The sequence below is a fragment of the Harpegnathos saltator genome, unplaced genomic scaffold, assembly GCF_003227715.2.
Source record: "Harpegnathos saltator strain DR-91 unplaced genomic scaffold, Hsal_v8.6 scaffold89, whole genome shotgun sequence".
Classification (NCBI taxonomy): domain Eukaryota; kingdom Metazoa; phylum Arthropoda; class Insecta; order Hymenoptera; family Formicidae; genus Harpegnathos; species Harpegnathos saltator.
The window spans coordinates 341,154-358,096 of NW_020230716.1; the positions used below are offsets into that span (position 1 = coordinate 341,154).

Genomic DNA, 16,943 nt, shown 5'->3' on the forward strand with positions numbered 1-16,943 from the left:
TATGCGAAAAGAGCCTTCGCGTTCTTTTTTTTTCTTTTTTTATTTACAAAAAGAAACAGAACAATCTCTCAATCCGACGTACGAAACAGAGTCCTGCGGGAATACGGAAGTGTCGCGTCCGCGCCACGACGCGAAATGTCAGCGTTAAAAAGAAATAGGAAAAAGAAGCAAGCCCCCTTTCTCTCGTTGGAATCGTCTCTTCTTCTCTCGGCATAGTATTCATATTTGATATATCGATATGAGGTAATTTGTAACATATGGTACCCCGTTGATTATAATTGTTATCGAATTGAGCCTCTTTGTTACCATAACTCTATATAGGTTGATGTTTATATATCAACGCAAATTCATTAAAATGAAATAACGTGCCGACAGAGTAAGTCACACTCACGAGCGTGAATCAGTCCGTACCGGGACGAGTCGAATCGAAGCGATCGGTACGGACTCATTGTGACCCACACAGGAAAATCCTGTCGGCGCTCAGTGCCAGTGGAATCGAAGTACGACGCATTGTGATAGAGCTCTCGACGTGTACTCCCCCCCCTCCCTCACCCCCCCCCAATTATTACTCAACGTGACGAAATCGTTTCAAAAAAAAAAAGAAGGAAAAGAAGAAAAAAACAAATCGCAAGTCGAAATTTATCGTAAGGGATATATACTCGTTGCGTGTACATACGAAAGTAGAACGCGCGCGGTAATGCTTTCACGAGCAGAGAATTCATTACCGGTGTGTCAGGACGTGCCTCTCGTATCTTCGTCAATCGGTTTTGCGTTCGACATTTCTGTTTCATTCTTTATCGTATTGACTGATTTACGATAATTGAGTGATCGTTTGGGTCTTGCCCTCCGACCGTGTTTGCATGTCACTTGCAGTTGAGTAACAGCTTCCTACAGTAACTTCAACAAGTCGCGAACTTGGTTGGACCAAGTAAGTAAATATAATATTTCTATTCTGTGTCGCGCGATTACACACATATGTACACATACACACACACATACACTCTCTTGCAATTCTTACGGGTATATTTGATCGACGAATGACTTATCGAATGAAAAATTAAGGAGAAAGATAAAGAGAGAGAGCAAAGTGTCGAAGCGCGTTGCTTTTGTTTCTTCGTATTCGTTCTGGCTTGTTGAAGCTATCGAGAAGTGTTGTTATAAGATTTATGATTCGAGCACTAATGATTGTAGTTTTTATTCCGTAATCGACCCGATCGATCGTTTGTATAACGTATATGCTATGTACAAATAAAAAAAAAAGGAACATCGGCGTCAAATTTCGCCTCGTGCATGCATGGGTCCGAGCACCACATGTATTACATGTACTACATGTAAGAAGCATTATTTTAATAATGTGAACGTCCATTGTAAAATGTAGCGATACTCGGGAGCAGCTGAGAGGTCTAGAGATAACGTGACGAGCGAGATATAAAGCGCACATGCACATTGCGGCTCGGAGATATTTTCATCGATGCATGCACGAGGAGAAGGATTTATCTGTTCGATTTTGATGATATATTTTATTTTGTATCGTTTTGTCTTCGATCACGGTATCGATGTTGACGACCACGATAATTATTATTACTTTTGCTATTATTATTATTATTATTATTATTATTATTAATTATTATTACTATTATTATTATTAGTTTTATCATTAAGACCAACGCAATTACCGCTACATGCAGAGCACGAGAAATTGCGAATTAAGCTCGTGGTGCAATATATCGAATTTATGCTGTGCTTTCTCTTTCAAATGACGACTCGTCACGAGATCGCACGTGCTTCAAAGCCCGATTAGGCGCACCTTGTGGAAGCATTCGCCCCATACACGCTTTTTTCTCGCCTCCTCTTCTCCTTCACTCCCCTCACTTGTAGTATTCACACGTATCATGTAATGATCGATAATAATTGTACGATCGAAGATATATATTAATGCAATCTATTATTGTAATAATGGTTGATATAATATATAAATAATATTACAAAATACACGAGACAGTACTTTTGCATATGCTTATATATTTCTCAATACTTGCATTTTTCCAAGCTTCTAACTAAGTAACAAATTGTTCGAACGAAATTTAATGCACGCTCCGTCTCGCAACGGCGAGACGTACAAAACTTGACTCGAGTGAGAAGCAAGTGGCAAGATCAACACGATCGCTTGTGCGATGGTAACTTTACGGGGATCACTCCGGGTCTTAGGAAATTAGCCGGGTAGGGAAATCACAAGCGCATAATTGTAATAAGCGGCAAGCGTCGTGGCGATCATAAGTAGACGACAGAGCACCGACAGCAATCGAATCCGAGCCAAAAGGATTGCATATAATTATATGAATCTTGTCTAAGTATACGGCCACATATTTAATCATACATAATTGTACACGTTTACACGGAGAAAACGCCGTTGAATAAAGAAGAAAAGATATCATCGACTGCCACAAACATAAACAGTCACTTCAATTGTATTTATACATGTAACAGCTCTTTTTTCCACGTTGACGTGTATAATTACGCGCGGTTACATATGTGACGTCATGTAGAGACAAAATTCATACAAATTATATGTAATAATTTTCTCCCGGGGATCTTTAGTATTCATCTGCGGCGTCTCCCTCTCCGTCGGTGGAGTCCATGCCGACTTCTTCATAGTCTTTCTCCAACGCAGCTAGATCCTCCCGCGCCTCGGAGAACTCTCCCTCTTCCATGCCCTCACCCACGTACCAATGCACGAAGGCCCTCTTCGCATACATCAGGTCGAACTTGTGGTCGAGCCGTGCCCAGGCCTCGGCAATCGCCGTCGTGTTCGACAGCATGCAGACGGCACGCTGCACTTTGGCGAGATCGCCGCCGGGCACGACCGTCGGTGGCTGATAATTGATGCCGACCTTGAAGCCGGTGGGGCACCAATCGACAAATTGGATGCTACGCTTAGTCTTGATGGTCGCGATCGCCGCGTTCACGTCCTTCGGCACCACGTCGCCTCTATAGAGCATACAGCAGGCCATATACTTGCCATGACGCGGGTCGCATTTGACCATCTGATTGGCCGGCTCGAAGCAGGCGTTCGTGATCTCGGCGACGGATAACTGCTCATGGTAGGCCTTCTCCGCGGATATGACGGGCGCATAGGTGACCAAGGGGAAATGGATCCTGGGATAGGGTACCAGATTCGTCTGGAATTCCGTCAGGTCGACGTTGAGCGCGCCGTCGAAGCGCAGTGAGGCCGTGATCGACGACACGATCTGGCCGATCAGTCGGTTCAGATTCGTGTAGGTGGGCCGCTCGATGTCCAAGTTGCGTCTGCAGATGTCGTAAATCGCCTCGTTATCCACCATGAACGCGCAGTCGGAATGCTCGAGGGTGGTGTGCGTCGTGAGAATCGAGTTATATGGCTCGACCACGGCTGTCGAGACCTGGGGCGCCGGATAGATCGCGAATTCGAGCTTGGACTTCTTGCCGTAGTCGACCGACAGTCGCTCCATCAGCAAAGACGTGAAGCCGGAACCGGTGCCGCCGCCGAACGAATGAAAAATCAGAAAACCTTGCAGTCCCGTGCATTGGTCAGCCAGTTTGCGAACGCGGTCTAGAACAAGGTCCACTATCTCCTTGCCGATCGTGTAGTGGCCGCGCGCGTAATTATTCGCGGCATCCTCCTTGCCGGTTATCAGTTGCTCGGGATGGAACAGTTGCCGATACGTGCCAGTGCGCACCTCGTCTGAAAGGCACACACGGAGAAATATCATTCCATTGCTGAGAAAAGCGAGGAACTCGATTTACCTTGCTTCTTCGAAGTAACAGTTATAGTCTTTTATACTCATCGCAGATTGTAAATAGAAGAGTTCATTACCATGTGCTCGAAAAAAGAATTTGTTCTCTTTTGAAAAATATTATAAAACATATAGATCTGTGTGACTATTCTTCAACGTTCTTAAAATGCAATAGTAAATCATCGTGCCATTAAATGATACTTAAGTCATCTCTTTCAGGAAATAAATCAGATATAAATTGAAATCTTTCCATACATTAGAAAAATATAACCCGATTAAAACACCACAATTATAACACCATAATATAATAAAGAAATTCAACAAAGGCAACTTTGTGTACTTATATTAATACATATTTAATTAGTTTATTAATTAGTTTTCACGATAATATTATTTGATCACTAATCAGAGCATTCACCTTAACAACGTTATTTTTTCCATTAGCAACGACATAACGGTGATTAATATAAGCGTTACTTTCTGTGTTGCTACGCACACACGGAATACCAATATACAGAATAGACAGAAGTGAATCTCAAAAAGAACCGTTCAAAACTCGGTGAGAAAGGTAATTCTAGCGAGTCGTCGCTTCCTGAGTAATGAGTAATGAGAACAGCGACAAGTTAACTTTCTTCAATGGACAACGAGTAACAGTACAGCTTATTACTCGTCAAACAAGATACCTTTCTCAAGCCCGGATCACTCAAATGGTCAAATGGGACATCGAGTTACCACGTGCCACTTACCTACTACAGTGGGCTCGAGATCCACGAATACCGCTCTGGGTACGTGTTTTCCAGCGCCGGTTTCGCTGAAAAAGGTGTTGAAGCTGTCGTCGCCGCCTCCGAGCATCTTGTCCGACGGCATCTGCCCGTCCGGTTGGATGCCATGCTCCAGACAATACAATTCCCAGCAGGCATTTCCAATCTGTACTCCTGCCTGGCCTACGTGAACGGATATGCATTCACGCTGAAAGTGTTACAAGGCTGATAACATTCCGATTGCGATTCGATTGGTGTTTCCTCTTTTCTCCTTTTCGCACACAAACTATTATTAAGCACATATACAGTAAGTACGTGTGCAACGTTGAAAACCGCAATACGTATTATCTAGAATGAGTCCTGAAATCACTGGATCAGTTTTTTGATTATAGATTCTTCGGATTTAATCGCAGGTTGAAAAAAAATTGATCTCGGGTCTGACAAAGGAAGTGGAACAAAAAAATCACCGTTTGTGCACATACACATGCAAATGCGAATATGGATTAGAGGATATTAATATCTTCGGGGTATTTGATGAAATTAAAATTGAAGTCGTCGCGCGCTACGAGACGACCGCAATAATGAAAAACGAATGTCGCTAAAGCGAGCTTCGTCACGTCGTATGCGAGCTTCGTCACGTCGTTGCGTATTGCGCGAATTTTCGTTCTAAAAGTAGCAATAACGTAATGCAACGAGTGTATCGTCGCACAGTCACCAGTTGTGCCAATACGCGCGAGATAATATTGCGCTAGGCGAATCTAAAAACTCGGCCGATTTTACGGAATCAAATCAACATATTCGCCGTGATGACGGTACTTTCGATAGATTATACTCTCTCAGAGCGAATCAGTGAAAATTAATATCATCGACTCGAATCAGTAAAAAGAATAAATTTCACCGGTGAGGTCGGTGAGTACTCGCTGATTTTCAACCAGACCATTCTCGTGTAGTATACGAATTTGCTGTGTACTTGATTCGATATTCTACAATTGAAGCGATGGAATTAACGACTCCTGTATGTCTTGTCTACAATGACACTATCTGTGTTTGCAAACTGCTTCAATAACGAGGTCGCTATTATTATCTGACCCTTTCAGCGAGATTTTATTGATTGTAGTGTTATGCTTGTGTGACAGAGTCACTAATTGTAAATATAACATTTCGGTGAGAAATACACTGATTGTATATTTTAGAAACTACGCAGAGAAAAATATTATTCTACTGCCAAGAAAAGCAGTTGCTCAATTTACTCTCCTTCTTTTAAGCAATGATCATCTTAAATTGAGAATGTTTTCTTAATAATAATCTTAGGATACTCATTTTTCATAAATTTTAGAAAAGCTTAGTCTTTCTTCAAGGTTATTCAAGGTATTGTGAAATTTATACTCTATAGAATATATAGAAAGCAAACCGAATTTTTGTTTGTATATACTTAATCCTTTTGTTTCAGTTTAACATCCTTGATCGGAATTCCAAACTTACTTAGGATTTATAATGTATTTTGAGCAAATTTGATAGTCTTACAAATTACAAACTTATTGAACACTTGAAAAGAGTAATATTTACTTGAATGCAGTATATATATTTTGCTGTGCGTAGACTCGTTTAGCTGCATTTCTTCATTTCTTCTTTCGAAAGAAACACAATTGAGACGAGTATACTTATAATCATGAGAAATGGGTGATAAGAAAAAAAGAGACTCTTACCATCTCGAAGAAGAAAGATTTGTTGAACTTGGACGAAGAGAGTTACTGGTTCCAATGTGTCGCGAATGTACGCGTTCGACGCCGCCGGCCGTTCGAACGAAGCTGGCAATGGAGCTCCTTCGAACGATCTTGACTCACTGAGCCGCGCAAAGCGCGAGCGACGATCTCTTATAGCCTCGGTCTGTACCCGATTTACTACGCTTGTCCCGAGAGCACGCTGCCATCAATGACACTCGTCGCGCTTCATATCCGGCCACGTAGAATTACGAGATTGCGTAACCGCATGTGCGATCTTGCACGATCACGCTGAAACGAACGTCGCCAAGTTGTATTTTTCTCCGGCGATATTAATAAGCTATCGGATCTGCAAAAATTACAGGTCCACATTACACACACCTGTCCTCCTTTGTACCGTTCTTCTCGTTACTCTTCGTTACGCAACGCATTCTGCGTCTCGCTCCGTCTCTTCAACTCGCCTTCTCGCGCACGTCTTCCCAAGCAAAAGCAGAAATAAAGCAAGGGAATCCGCGTCTGAAGCAATTTAAGCTCTCGCAGTCTCGGGACAATTTTAGAAAGTACGGCCGACGAACTCCGTAGCTATTAAACGATGTGTATATGTATACATACACACATACAGCTACATATTTCCGTTCCGGAATAGCCATCGTGTCCTTACGGCGCACCTATCGTATCCCTTGAACCGTTTTACAAAGAATAAAGCTCTGAAATAGCAATGGAGAATAGTCAGGTCACGGTGATACCTTTAGTAAATTCTCATCAATTCAGCCAGTACCTTATCTATACTGCAGCTCTAAGAATCTCGAACAAAAAATGTGAATCTTGTCAGGAAGAATATCAAGTTCTGCAAGGAGAAACGTGCAGAGTTTCCAGACACCGTGACGCGTAATATAGATGAACCGTTGCGCATACATTTGTTTCGTTTCAGCAGCTGGTTACATTTGACGCACGATTTTATCTCACGCATATTACACATACGTAGGGTAACCGTTATGGGAAACTCGCAGCGCTTAACTCGATACAGCTGTCGTCGATGTAGATGAGTTAGCCATTTATCGTCAGCTCGATCATGTGAGCGTAGCTACGTGGATGTAGGCGCGGCTACCATCCTTATAAGGCCGACTAGGATCTTTCAATGGGGAGTAGGCCGCACGAATGTAACTTCGAACGTACGTTCGAACGGCCGCCCATCTCGTGCATACTTGTCGCCTACAACTTGAATCGGTCCTACTTACAAAGCGCGTTAACCTCTAAATAAATGAATATCGAGATGCCACAAGCTTCTCAAGCTACTCCTACTGTAAACTTACTGTCCGTCATATCTCGTGCCCGGAAGACTTCAAATAATCTAAATGGCAGAAAACGTACAATTTGTCACTTGTAGGTTCTCAAGGGGCTCTTCGGCAAAGCTGTAGGTTAAATAGAATCAGGATAGGTTGATATAGGCTTCAAAGTATTAAATTATGCGAGTCGAAATTTTGATTCTATTTTCGCATTTTACAGCTAATGAAATACCGTACCATCTCCAAGTATGTTTAAAATGCCTTTTAACGGCTACGTCACACTTTCCTTTCAAACTACGCCTGACGGTGTCGCCAACGAACACGATACGAGTTTCGTATTTATTACCATAATGAAATAAATCGGAAGATAATGCAGAATACCGATGTGACCGAGCATAGACAATATAGTTTACAATACTGTAAGATTGTTCGTTCTAGTTGCACTATTTGCATATTTAAAGTAAGATAGACATATAGGAGCTCAAATTTTAAAGCGAGTAAGAAAGAGATAATAAAGTGTAGATACGCGCGTGCGTGGAGAGACCTAATTAGTTTGGTTTGGTGACTCTAATCTTGGCAGGAAAAAGCGAGAAGCATCGATCCCCGAGAGAACCTGCGAAATATTGTAGCGCCTGTGGATATTATCATTCATAATTTACTGGCAAAACTCCGTCTGGTGACGAGAAGTCTTTAGATAAAATGTCCGATTTATTTTTCTACAGTTTATTTTATATTTTGATCTCCGGATGTATCGTGTATCCACCGATAGAATTTGTTGCAGCGGGATTAACTATCAAAGATGTTTTCAGAGATGTTCTCGGATGCGAAAATGAGTTTTTTATACAATATCACATTAGAAGAAGCGTATTAACGTTATTCATACACTCCATGCTTCCTTTAGGTAAGAGTAAACATATTTATACAACTACATTTGATCATCTTGTTATCTTACTGATGAATATTCATATTCAATATGTGATTTCTCTGTCCAGATTACATTATGGGATTAATGTTCTACGGTCATTTGGACGTTGGAAAATGGGTTTACAGTGGCGAGAATCCTATTGGATTAATAATTGTTGTCTTCGTCACGGTTGGAACTTTGTATACATTGAATAAGATTTGTGAATGGTATATACATAATTGGGAGTCGCATCCAATAGCGCAGAATCTTTCTGTGTACAGCAACAATAACATATCATGGCTAGATGTTGCCGCAGACATCAACAAAGAATATCGAAGGTTTGTTTAAATATTTGATACTTAGAAATACAAGTTATATTGCAAGTGTACTCCATTTTTATACTAAAATAATATTACTTATTTTAGAGTAGATAAAACTGATATTATTACAAATGGTGTAACTCGTATTGTAGCAACGGATAATTGGATCATTAAGATCACTCCTTACAAGTTACAAGTGATACATCAGAGCGATGCCACTTTGATAGTGAATCAATGCGATACACATTTGATGTCAGCTATAACAGGAGATCAAGTTCAATTTATTAATATTCAAGTATGACATAAAATTCTATATAGTTTTTAAATTTGTCATGTTCTATAGGACTCAAAACTGGTTTTTCTCTTTATTCTTTCTAGGTAAAATCTATGCGAGCAACAGCAGAACCATTTGACATCAGATTAAATGCATTGGATTTTAAAGAGCTGCAAGATAAAGTTATACGGCCAATCATTATACCACAAAATATAACATTCCATAAAACCTTGCTCGATAGATTTATTAGTACTTTCAAAGAAGAAGCTAATAAAAATCCAGTTTACAATACTGCCCAGGTATCAAATATTGCAGCTATTATCTACTTCACTATTTTTAGTCCTGTTTATCAACCTGGTTCCGCTTATGATTCATACCTCTAGGAGTTGGATCAGTGTGTAGGATGTATGCAAGTAACTGCAAATATGAAATTGAACAAAACATGTGACGACGTTACCGAAAGTAGAGATGCTAATAGCTGTACAATGTGCTATTGCCGTCCAATGTGGTGTATAGAGTGTATGGCAAAATGGTCAGTATCTTTTATTATTGTTATTCTCAAATATCGTTAAATTAGGTTGATGCAAAAAACTTAATATTTTTCTATTAAAGCAAGTTTAAGAGCAAGTATTAAAAGAAAGGAAATACTTGTGAAATGTCTCAAAAATACCAAGTCGTTTATTTTATTCATAAAACTTATTTCTTGAAATAGGGTGTTATTTTTGTTTTTTATTTTATTTAACAAGTACGACAAACATCTTGCATCAACTTTTTTATTATATATTTACATTAAATCGAATCGTGTTGGGTCAATATATTTTTGGTATTTTGGTGATTTTTATAGGTTTGCCTCAAGACAAGATAAAAATGCTCCCGAAACGTGGCTATCCTCTAAATGTACCTGTCCTGTCTGTAAAGCGAAATTTTGTATCTTAGATGTATGTAATATAAGGACTGTGGATGAATAACACGTTCATGGCCGTTGACGTAATGCTACGTTCTTTTATGGTTAAAGTTGAGGGCCGCTTATGTTGTGCTGTTTTCATGATAATTGATGGAAAATTTATTTAATTATTCGTTTGAAATATATCTATATACTATATATCATATATCTATATATACATAAATTATATATGAATATATACGTATAAAATATATACATAAAGATGTTTATTAAGAAAATATTGAATTTTATTTTGAAGTAATTGATTCTTTTTATATATATTGTAGAAACTTATATGATTCACAACATGACATAAAAACAAGTTTTTCAAAGTTTATTCTTTTTTAATAAAAAAAAATCTTATGGTTTTCAACTTTAGGATTGCGTCAAAATTACAGGCCGCGAAAATGTTAATACCTAAATAATATTTGCGTTACTTTGAAGTTGGATCTTACAGAACTTGCATAAAAAATATATTATTTCTTTAAATGCTTTTTTGAATAATTTTTTTTTTACTTAAAGCAGATGTAAGATCCAATTAACATTCCGTACACACAAATGTTTATCCATCTGCATAAACTACGTCATAAGATATAAATATACGTATGTGTGAATTATGAAATAAATTATATAATATATAAATGAATTAAACTATGAAATAAATATGAATTAAGAAATATGTAATAAAATATTATTGCATCTTAATAACTCATAATTGAAGGGAAATGATAACTTGAAGTATTATATAATATCGATTTTTTTTTTATAAGATTTTATCTTTATATTATATATTTATGTATATATATTCTTTTCATGCTCTTTTTATGTTTTCCTTTTCAAACTGTAATCTTACGTAAACTCTAATTTATGTAAAATTTATGTAAAAATTGTGATACAAAAGAAAGTAAAATTTATTCTACGATATTAATAGAATATAATGTATTATGTCTTTAATTTTATTGAAATCATCATTTTTTACATTGTGCTTACGTAGTCATTAGTCTAGGCGCAATATTCATTGCCATAAGTTCCTGGAAGAGTAACTTAGCCGCGTATGGCAATCGAATTTGCGAAATTTGTGTTTTATTTTTACATCCCTTACATTCGAATGTGTTGTTCCGTAAATTCGCGATAGCAATCAGGCCACAGAAATTACAAATGTGAATCCGATAAGGATCCGATACTTCAAATAGACGCTCTCTCAGAAACTGCGCTGCACCGTGAGAAATTTGACAGTCTCGTTCCATTTCTCCGAAACGAAGTCCACCATCCCTGAATAAATACACAAACGTATACACATATTGTGTGCCAATCCGCAGTTTGTGTTGAATTAATAAGAATAACAACGCTAATAATTACCTCGCTCGACCTTCCATAGGTTGTCGAACTAAAATCTGCACTGGTCCTCTTGCTCTACTGTGAATCTTATCGTCCACCATATGCTTCAAACGTTGATAATAAGTCGGTCCTAAAAACACCTGCGCATTGATCTTGCGACCCGTATGTCCATTGTACATGACCTCGTTTCCTCGCAACTGGTAACCGTATTCCTGCAGAAGCGTGGAGATCTTCTGCACGTTCACAGCGTCGTTAAACGGCGTCGCGTCACCGATCTCTCCTGAGAATACATTTGGCGATACATTAATAGCTCAGACTTCGTGAAGAGTTTTGTAACCATACTCGCTTAACTCTTATTTAAGCAGACTACATTCATAAGTAACGTAATCGGATGAGAAACGTTATAAGAGAGAAAGTATTTCTTTAAGATACTTAAAGCACATTAATCTTCTGCCTTTTGTTTCTTGTCGAAATAATATTAAAGTGTAAACAGAGTCATCAAACTTCAGATACAATAAAAATATGAATTTAAACTTGAGTGAAAACCGTACCCTTGTTTGCGGACACTTTTCCCTGTATACACTCGATCAAGTGACCAATTGTCATACGAGAAGGAATAGCGTGGGGATTGATAATAATATCGGGCGTAAGACCCTCGCAGGAGAATGGCATGTCCTCTTGTCTATACTGAATGCCGCATGTTCCTTTTTGCCCGTGACGCGACGCAAATTTGTCGCCTATCTGCGGGATACGTACGCTGCGCACACGAATCTTGCAGAACTTGTACCCCTCGCTATTCAATGTTAGCATTACCTGATCAACTATACCAGTTTCACTATTTCGCAAAAATGTCGATGCATCGCGCTTTGTGAAACGTTTCGTCGTGCTGTCCAGCTGAAAACGTATGAGAAAACGAAGAATTATAGAACTGCCATAGCTATTCGCTAACAAATCATTGAGCATATATAACTGAAACGAGTAAAAGAAAGCAATAATCCAGTAAAAATCATACTAGCTCGTAAGACGAAGACTATCGTTCTCTTCATTTCATTAATATGCTAGTCTTATCTTTTTACTTAGACGTAAAAGACGAAAACAGCGATATTCTTTACTATCTCTCTCACTTCAAAGTTATTGAAGCATCAAAGTCATATTAGTGCTCTCTTTCTCTCATTCCAGCTTGCTACACGATCCAATGTTCAATGACTTGAATAATGTAATATGTTCAAGAACAATATTCACTTCGTCGTCCGTTTCTGGCAAAGTGATTGTTTTGCCTATAATCACGTCGTCGCCGGATACTCGAATTCCAGGCGCAATTATTCCATCGTCGTCCAACTTATCATATATGGCATTGCGCATCCCTTGGCAAGTTAAGCGCGACGGTTTCTCAAATTGCTCTTCTTGGTCGCCGATCTTCTTCGACTCGGCCTCCTTGTAAGAGCGGTAAAATACTGATCTGAAAAAGCCTCTCTCGACGGCGCTGGCGTTCAAAATGACGCTATCCTCCTGATTATATCCTGTATAACACAAGATCGCAACGATGCTATTGATACCCGCTGGTAGCTCGCGGAATCTAAGATACTCCATGGATCTTGTGGTGACCAACGGTTTGTGAGGATAATACAGCACGTGAGCTAAAGTGTCCATACGCACGTGGAAATTCGTGATATACACGCCCATAGCTTGTTTACCCATAGCGCTCTGAAAAATCAATTCCATGAGTGACGTGAGAGATCAGAGGGAAACATAAAAAAAGATTCTAAGAGAAGCAATTAGCCGAAATCGTGCATCTACCTGATAAGTATTTCTAGGACTCTGATTGTGATCGGGGAAAGGTATGATGGAAGCGCAGACACCCAGGATCATCGCCGGATGAATCTCGCAATGTGTGTATGTCGTACAATAGGCGTACTCTTTCTCTTGCCGGAGATCATCAGGTGACATGGCGATCATGACGGTCTCTTCTTCCAGAGTGTCTATGTATTCCACTACTCCACTACCTACTAATTCCTGCCACCTGTAATCAGAGGAGGTTGGATAAATTGAAAACATATAATATATTTTTATCCAAATTCAGCTTAAAGAGTTAAGTTAAGTTTATAAAGTTCACTTGGTTAAGTCAAAAGTTGCTTAAGTGAAAGCTATCTTAATTATAAGTTAAAATTAAATCAATTTGTAGAAAGTTAAAAGCTGATTGTGCAAGGCAATATCTATGTTATAATTTTAATATCGTTGAGTTATTTCAACTTGTGTAAGAAAAAGCTAATAAGTTGACGTTAATACATCTTCAAGTGACTAGTTTTGACTAGTTAAAAGAACAAGCAGATGCTTACCCGTCGTTGTTATAGTCCCTTTCCTTCAGCATGTCGATGTGCCTCTTCTTTAACAGCAAATTCTGTCCCTCCACTATGAGCAAAGGCCTACTGATCCTACCCGCGTCCGTGTATATTCTTATCTCACGGTCCCTGATGTCGCGGATCATCGACACTTCTGACACAATGATGTCCATCTGCCGTCTCAACTTGCGCAAAGTAGCCATCAGTTGGTCCGGATCTCTGTGGATGCCGACCCAGCATCCGTTCACGAATATCTTCGTAGCGTCGGCGATCGCGCTAGGCGCGATCTCCTCGAGATTCTCCATCGACCACTCCTCCAAGAACTCGAGGATCGGCGAAGGCTGCGAGCCGACGCTGATGTAAGCCATCAGGGCCAAGTTTTTCACTAGTCCTACAGCAGCACCCTCGGGAGTTTCCGCGGGGCAGAGCATACCCCATAAGGTGTTGTGCAATTGACGGGGCTTGGCTAATTTGCCGTCTCTGCCAATTGGGGAGTTCACTCGTCTAAGATGCGACAACGTTGACGCGAAAGTCAGCCTGTTCAATACCTGCGACACACCTGCTCTCGCCTGATGCGCCTTCTTTTGATCACCCCAGTTGCCGGTGGCGAGCGAGTATCTCAAACCGTCGGTGATGATTTTTGTCTTGATAGCCAATTCTAGATTGAAGTCCTTGCCTCTGTCGATAAACTTCTGCGCGTACAAACGTACCTCCTTCATCAAGTTCTTAAAGAGAGCGCGGAAAAGGAACGCTAGCAAAGGTCCAGCCAAGTCCAATCGTTTGTTGCCGTAATGATCCCTATCGTCTAATTCCCTTCGTCCTAAGGACGCCGATAGTAATCTGTGCACCATGTAGCCGAGGAAATAGGCTTTCTTAGTTTCACAGAAGTCGCTTATGCCAACGTGTGGCAACATTTCTTTCTGCAAGATCTCCCTGGCGTATTTGATACGCTTTTCCTTGGTCACACCAGCCCGGGCACCTCTTGTACCAATGAAATTCAGAGCAACATTCTGCTCCTGTATAACGAAAGCTTCGTCCAAGGACGGTTTCACCATTTCCATCATCTCGGGGTCGTCGAAGTCGTATATGATGTGTTCCAAGATGTCGCGATCTGCGACGAATCCGAGAGCACGGAAAACGACCATGATAGGAATCTCTTGTTTTACGTATGGTATAATGGCGACAATACGTTGACCTATGGCAGACTTTTTAATACTAGCTCCACTTTTGGCCATCATATTAATCCATAAAGTTGACGTAGGGCGTGAGCTGTGTTCTAAACACGATCTGATTTCTGCCTTGTACGCATATTTCCCATCTTTCATGCTAAACACATAGACCGTGTTTGTAGCCATTTTCTCTTGTGCTATAAGAACCTTCTCTGAGCCATTTATAATGAAATATCCACCTGGATCTAAAGGACACTCATTCAATTCTGTTAAATCACGATCGGATAAGCCAGCCAACAGACAGTACTTTGATCTTAACATAATCGGTATTTTCCCAATAAATGTTTTTTGATGTTGTGTTTCTATGGGTTCCTCACCATCCTTCATGATTGTTTTGGTAATGTCTACATACAATGGGGCTGAATATGTCAGATTCCTAAGTCTGGCCTCATTAGGCATCATAGGAGATGGTGCGCCATCTTTCTCCCAATGGGTAGGTTTAGATAAATAAATCTGTTCAAATTTCAACAAATGTCTCACCGGATTTTCGATCTCGCCTGTGGTATGTTGTGCCTCAGCTTGTAAGTCAATTTGTGGTGAGTCTTCTACGATACGTTGAACAGACATTTCGATAAATTCATCAAAACTATCCAATTGTTGGCGTACAAGACCTTTCTCATCAAAATACGCGTTAATAACAATCCAGCAGGCTTCTTGCCAAAGTTTCGACGAAATTTCCTCCGCGTCTTCATCATCATATTGATCTAGTATAAAATATTTTTCTTAAGTAAAGATGTAGTAGTATGTGGTACATGAGTAGTTACATGTGGATTAAATGACCAATTACAAAGAAACCCAAAAAATAATCAATCTCTATATCTCTCTCTTTCTCTCTCTTATTACGTCTTTTAATATAAATGTATATATGTGTATATATATATAGTTTTCATGAATAAATGTAGCAGTATGCAGTACATGAGTAGTAGCATGTGGATTAAGTTAGAGCTGATGATTTGGACCAGGTAATAAATTACCCGGGTACCAGAATACCCGCTCATTATCTGAAATATGTTGAAAATACCCGGGTACCCACTTGTATTACCTGTACTTTTATTATTCGTGTTTGTTTAAATTATCTGCCTACTTCATGTCAAACTTCTGACAGTCTCAATGACATACGTTAATTTAATATCATAATCAGATATAACCTACATTTATCTATTCTCTGAGTCCAATTGTATGATTTCTTCTGACAATCTTTTATTACATAGACACTCGAGTAATACGGATAATACGAGTAATATGGATAATACGGATAATATCCGGGTACCCAGGTATCATCAGCTCTAGATTAAATGACCGATTATAAAGTGATCAAAAAAAGCAATCAATCTCTATATTTCTCTTTTATTATGCCTTTTAATATAAATTTTATATATACATATCATTCTAATATACTTACCATCTTCAAGAGTATACATGATATAAAATTTAAAATCTTATATCATAAAAACCGATGTGAAGATCTTACTAACATGAGTCTCAACACTAAACTGAAGAGGAAGGGCAAGAGCACAGGCTTTTGCATAACACATAATACATAATACATAAGAGAATAAACCAATTAGTCTTCTTCATTTCCCTCCTCAGGACAGAAATGAACAACTCTGATTGGTTGATTCTCTTATGCGTTGTGTATTATGCGTTATGCAGAAGTCTGTGCTCTGGCCCTAAGGATAGTTACATTGAGTTCGAAATAGAGGAACGGAAAAGAAACGGAAAAAACGGAGGTTAACCAATCAGAACAATCTCGTTCCGTTGTTTTACTGTAAAATAGCGGAACAGAATTGCTCTCATTGGTTAAGCCAGCGGCACACGATGCTTGTTTTCGTGCTGAATTGCTTGCTGGATGAAAATACTGCGTTCTGATTGGTGCATTTTCATCCATCTTCGAAAATATACCAATCACAACGCAGTATTTTCATCCAGCAAGCACTCCAGCACGAAAATAAGCACCGTGTGCCGCTGGCTTTAATCCCTACCATTTGCCTTTTCTGCTTTCCTTTCGTTCTGCTATTTCTAACTCCATGTAACCATATCCTTAAAGGCTCGTCT

The 16,943-nt window shown here is 39.4% G+C and overlaps 3 protein-coding genes across 3 annotated transcripts; 1 reads left to right on the top strand and 2 right to left on the bottom strand.

Annotated features, from left to right (window-relative positions):
* Nucleotides 1–2,002: 2,002 nt before the first annotated feature.
* On the bottom strand, nucleotides 2,003–6,438 carry LOC105181900 (tubulin alpha-1 chain). The gene is made up of 3 exons (XM_011138978.3): nucleotides 6,241–6,438; nucleotides 4,520–4,742; nucleotides 2,003–3,721 (listed from the first exon to the last, which is right to left on the bottom strand). Exons 1-3 carry the CDS (start codon nucleotides 6,241–6,243, stop codon nucleotides 2,595–2,597), a joined length of 1,353 nt encoding a protein of 450 aa, XP_011137280.1. The 5' UTR covers nucleotides 6,244–6,438; the 3' UTR covers nucleotides 2,003–2,594.
* A 1,553-nt stretch (nucleotides 6,439–7,991) lies between these two features.
* Nucleotides 7,992–10,120, top strand: LOC105181899 (E3 ubiquitin-protein ligase TM129). Its single transcript, XM_011138977.3, has 6 exons — nucleotides 7,992–8,442; nucleotides 8,534–8,783; nucleotides 8,871–9,060; nucleotides 9,144–9,338; nucleotides 9,423–9,571; nucleotides 9,884–10,120. The coding sequence occupies exons 1-6, from the start codon at nucleotides 8,241–8,243 to the stop codon at nucleotides 10,005–10,007; spliced, it is 1,110 nt and encodes a 369-aa protein (XP_011137279.1). The 5' UTR covers nucleotides 7,992–8,240; the 3' UTR covers nucleotides 10,008–10,120.
* An 802-nt stretch (nucleotides 10,121–10,922) lies between these two features.
* Nucleotides 10,923–16,396, bottom strand: RpII140 (RNA polymerase II subunit RpII140). Its single transcript, XM_011138976.3, has 7 exons — nucleotides 16,291–16,396; nucleotides 13,657–15,592; nucleotides 13,118–13,340; nucleotides 12,563–13,024; nucleotides 11,872–12,214; nucleotides 11,342–11,600; nucleotides 10,923–11,254 (listed from the first exon to the last, which is right to left on the bottom strand). Exons 1-7 carry the CDS (start codon nucleotides 16,307–16,309, stop codon nucleotides 10,969–10,971), a joined length of 3,528 nt encoding a protein of 1,175 aa, XP_011137278.1. The 5' UTR covers nucleotides 16,310–16,396; the 3' UTR covers nucleotides 10,923–10,968.
* Nucleotides 16,397–16,943: the final 547 nt, after the last annotated feature.